Genomic DNA, 5,157 nt, shown 5'->3' with positions numbered 1-5,157 from the left:
GGACTTAGGCCTTAACACATTGCTGACCAGTCACGAGTTAGCTCGTGTTTCCGTGGCCAAGCGTTGGTGACCGGTCATGAGTAAACTCGTAATAAGCTTTTTTCCGCATCCTTATTGTTTTTACGGCACACTGTTGGAAATCTTGTAGCGTAATTATTTGGTCTGCATACCTCGAGTTGTGTCTCGCTTATAAGACCGGCCAAGTTTCGTTCTTAGTTGTAAAAAGAATTTCCACGATGACCGAACGCACCAATGAAGAACCTTTTACTAAAGTATACGCAGATGCTTTATCTGATTGTCTAAGTGATTGTGAATCAGATTCTGGTAACTTCGAAAATAATACTATATCAGAAGATAGTGAATCTGATATTAAGCCTCAAAAATCTCGAAAAAGAAATATAATAGTATCAGATAGCGACGACGAATTGAAGGAAGAATGGAACGAACATGATATCACACTAAACTTACCGAATTATTTAAATATTCCTAGTGCAACCATTGAACTTGGTGACGCACCAACTATCAGTGAAGTAACGGATTTATTTTTTGACAAGACATTTTTCGATTTAGTCGTTACGCAAACCAATTTGTACCATTCTCAAATGAAAGCCTTACATAAAATCTCTGCAAAAATGGTACCATGGACGGAAGTGACCACCAATGAAATAAAGAAGTTTCTTGGATTGCTGATATTGATGGGTCAAACCAGAAAAACTTGTTGGAAAGATTAACGGATTCTTTAGTTGAAACACCAATATTTCGAACAACTATGACCAGAATGTGATTTGAGCAAATTCACACATTTTTTCATCTAAATGATAATACACAACGTATAGGTCCTCAAGACAGACTTTCCAAATTTAAATCACTTTTCATTCCAAAATATCAGGCCCTATAAATACCCAAACAGGAGCTAGCTCTAGGCGAAGCCATGGTACCATTCAGCGGACGCATCAGCTATAGAACATACAACCAGGCGAAGATAACGAAGTATGGAATTTTGATCAGAATGCTTTGTGAAAGTGAGAGTGGGTATACATGCAACTTTGAGATCTATTCGGGGCAAGGCAAAAAGTTGCAAGAAACTATATTGTCGATATTGGAGCCGTATCTTAGTTGTTGGCATCACATATACCAAAAAAACTACTGTAACAGCGTTTCTACAGCCGAGCTATTGTTCAGAAGAAAAACATTAGTGTGTGATACCATACAGGAAAATCGTGGTTTACCAAAAGTGGCAGAAAGAGAGAACTCGCGGTGAGGACTGGTGAACGGATGAATGTGAGAGGGATGAGTGAGAGAGAGAAAGGAACGGATGGACGCATGCAAAGTCGTGTAGGCGGGTAGCCCCTACGCAGCCCCATCGAACGAGACTCCGAACAGCCTTGGGCAGCGCCTTATCGAGAATTGCGCGCCGCTGCTCCTGAGTAGGTAGTTTGCATGTGGTGATGGAGGGAGTGTGTTACAGTTTGGACAGCATGCCGATGTTTAATAATAAGTTTGTAATGCCGTTTAGTAATAAGTTTGTACATAGACTCAAGTTGTAAATAGACACACGTAGTTTCGCCTCCGGAGGGAGTATAAAAACAAAAAAGAAAAAAAAAATTGACCGCGAATAGCGATGTGTACATAGTAGACTATAGTTATCGACGCCTTCGGGAAACCGTAGTGTGCAAAATTATTTATCTTTAAGGTGTGTATAAGGAATGAATAGATGGATGGATGAATGGGTGAGAGCGGGGCGAACTGGTCTGGCACTCCATGGAGAGGCGGTGTCCATGTAATGTGCAAGACACGCAGATTCATTAGCCTCTCCCGTTACATGGATTACATGATTAGCGGGTGGTTATTAGTCGATACGAATCCGACACTCCCCTAGGTATCGGGCCCTAGGGGGAGACCTATGAAGGTTTTCCACCCGACAGAGAAAAAAAAAGATTGCGTCAGGGTTACCCCCGTGGATAGGCGGTAGTAGAATACTCCCACAGTATTCCCTGCTTGTCGTAAGAGACGACTAAAAAAGACGGTATGAATGGTGTGTATTCTCGTGTAGCTATTTCTTTTGTTATTTCTTTCTGTCCCTTCTTTTTCTATTCTTTGCTTTTCTCTTTTACTTCCTTTCTTTTCTTTTCTTTCCTTTCGTTTCCTTTCCTCTCCGTTGGAGGGATTGCCACCCACTATTAAAAAAAAAATTATGGAAGGCATATCTCCAGTAGTAAGTGGACGTGGGAGGGATACTCCCGTCACGGCGGTGACAGATGGTACTAGGGCAGGCCACCCGCCGTCGACAACTAACAACTGCCAGGAGCTTGAAGTAGGTGACCTGGCCTCAGATCTGGATAATGTGACAAGCAATGCATCCCAGGTAGGCAACCTGGCCTACGGAAGAAAGGAGCGCCACGTGGAAGAGCAACAACACATCGCCAAGGGGTTGAAATAGGCTAAACTCCCCGACTTGGACTCGGTCACGCTTTTAACCACTTGCGGTGGAAAGATGTGCCACGCACGTCAACATGCTTTTGTTACCGGAACGCCAGCGACGTGTTACGCACGTCATTGCGCGATTGTTACAGAAAGAAAAATGCCGTGCGTGGCACGTCCACTGTTCAATAATATTCTTTACCGAGGCACAGTTTCTGCTTGCTCTTCATCGTGTAAAGTTATCAGTATTGACCCCAGACTATAAAATGGAAAGTGATAGCGAAGCCAGTGATGTTATTTCTATAAATTAACGGAGAAGACAAGGATTCCCGCTCGATTGTTCTGGCACGCGCAACCGAGAATTTCTTTGCACCGCAAGTGGTTAAGGATGTACAAGCGAGCTAGACCAATGGTCTAAGCATTTTCTTCGTAGAGAAAAATTATCGATCTCACTAGCTTAGATAAACAAGTGCCATCGAAGCCTCCTGTTTCAAACATAGAGCCTGACAGGCTGATTAAGCTAGTCAAAGACTGCACACTCGAAGTACAGTCCGACAGAAGACGGTGCAGTAACATTAAGGAAGACATCTCAGGACATATGGCAGCGCTGCCATCGGGAAACCCTAGATATATTAAATTTGTCGGACGAGCACCTTGATGCTGCAGGTCCAAGTAGCAACAAAATACGCCTTATTGAAGGTGAAACAAGGGGTGGACCCCAATTCAATAAAGGTGGGGAACACCCGCATTGGTAGAGGCAGAATGGACGAGGTCACGGTAGTAGCCGCGACGACGTTGAACCAAGACGCGATCGAGAAAGAGAGAATTACAGTGGGCTGGACCTCGGTGAGGGTGCTGCCTTGAAACAGAGGCACTTAAGATGCCACTAGTGCCTAGCAAAGGGCCATGTAGCGGCTTCCTGTCCGGCCCCGAACGCCAGGACTAGGGTTTTCTTTTTGTGTGTAGAACCAAGACCTGTTGCTAAGAGTTGCGAGAATAAATCCCGGTGCTCGGTTTTTAAGGACGCGGGGCAACTACAAACGGGACACAGAGTAGGGTCTTGGGAGTGCCTAATTGTGCGTCCAATTAGAGGGAAGGATGGGGTCTACAGAGAAGCGGGGAACCGCCCAACACGGTCCCAGGTCCTTCTCAGGGTGGCCCGATCGTCACCGAAGAAAAAACAATTAATAAATCGATTCGGGTAGTAAGGGAGGAAGTCCCGAGTGTAGTGGACGACATGGAGGTGGAACATATGTTCCTTCATGGACGTTAATCACAGTAGGGCAACAGAACTGGGAGATGCGGTCTCATTGTCCTGGATAACACAGGGCAGGCGGTGAGGCCGGGGAGGAGTCTGCGGGAAAACAATAAGCATAATAGCAGACGTCTTTTTACAAATAAAATTAAATCATGCGTGCTGTACCCAGGAACTGCTGGCGCAACGGATGGCAGCGTTGTGATAATCGCGGAGTCTTGGTGGGCCCCACCCAGGGACAAGAGATAGTTCTCGTACCTGGGAGACGGTTGTCGGTGTTCGTGGACAAAAGTGGATGACCCTGCAGCCTGGTGCGTCAGGGGACCTTTTTTGTAGCCGTCAAATATGGGGAATCACTGGTAGTTTCGATCTACTTTTCTCCCAGTGAGAATATTAGAAATTTTTGTAGACTCCTTGATGAGCTCGAAGTGCTTTTAGGAACATATCCTGCTCTTCCAGCACTGGTAGCGGGGGACTTTATTGCCCGGTCCCCTAAATGCGATCCAGAAAACAGAAGAAACCTATGGGGTGAGTTGCTCTGCTTATGGGCCAGTGCGTTCAGCCGCAAGGGTCGAACGTTATAGATCTTATATGGGATCTCCAGCAGCCAACGTCCCCCTCTCGGACTGGACAGTGGATAAGTCACTTCGGACCATTTGTATGTTATTTTTAACTATAGGCACGAGGCTACAGGTCTCCGAAGCTTACGCTCGAAAAATAGTGCATTTCCCCGGTGGGACGCGAGATTTGTAGATGAAGACATGCTCAGTGCAATTCTTAAATCAGGGGAGTGGACGCGATATGTCGGTAGTGACCGTGTAAGTGTGCGGGACTCGACTAAGTGGGTGAAAGACACACTAAGGTGGGCCTATGACATGGCGATGTCTAGACTTAGGAATGCTTGGGACAGGATATTTAGGATCCACCGGTGGCCAAAGGACACCGCGATACTAATAGGCCAGTCAATAAGGGGCCAATTTCCCTAGTTTTACCTAATAGGTCACATTTTCGATATAATAGTAATTCGACGAGGCTAAATCGAATGGTGCTAATTTTTTGGCAACCAGATGTGCCGCTTATGAGAAAAAGGGTTTATTGTTTCAAATTTTTTGTAATATTTTAATTTTCTTTCCTGTATATAATTAAAAATTAAGAAATGTAAAAAGTATTTGTATAACTTAAGGAAAGAAAAACTTAAAAAAAAAAATTAATTCCCCCACGGAGAATCGAACGTTAATAACCAAGCGCGAGAAGCAGAGACGATACTACTTACGCTAGCGTGCCACTTGACAAATGTTTAATTTTTTTCTTACAATTTTTATGACTCGGAAGCTGAATAAAAATGCATTTCTGTTTTCTTATAACATAATAAAAATGAATTAAAATTATGTCTAGACAAAAAATAAATTCCACGTTCATAGAATATCCTTTCCTCTATATCTTAAATTAATTTTATGTGTAGATATAAAATTCTTCTTTTT

General features: G+C 43.9%; 1 protein-coding gene across 1 annotated transcript; it reads left to right on the top strand.

The window, feature by feature from the left end:
• Positions 1-236: 236 nt before the first annotated feature.
• LOC106792341 lies at positions 237-731 on the top strand. Its single transcript, XM_014758719.1, has one exon. The coding sequence runs from the start codon at positions 237-239 to the stop codon at positions 729-731; it is 495 nt and encodes a 164-aa protein (XP_014614205.1).
• Positions 732-5,157: the final 4,426 nt, after the last annotated feature.

The sequence above is a fragment of the Polistes canadensis genome, unplaced genomic scaffold (assembly GCF_001313835.1).
Source record: "Polistes canadensis isolate GaletaPanama2010 unplaced genomic scaffold, ASM131383v1 scaffold_408, whole genome shotgun sequence".
Lineage (NCBI taxonomy): Eukaryota > Metazoa > Arthropoda > Insecta > Hymenoptera > Vespidae > Polistes > Polistes canadensis.
The sequence above is the reverse complement of the archived record's forward strand: the minus strand, read 5'-3'. Positions and strand labels throughout refer to the sequence as shown.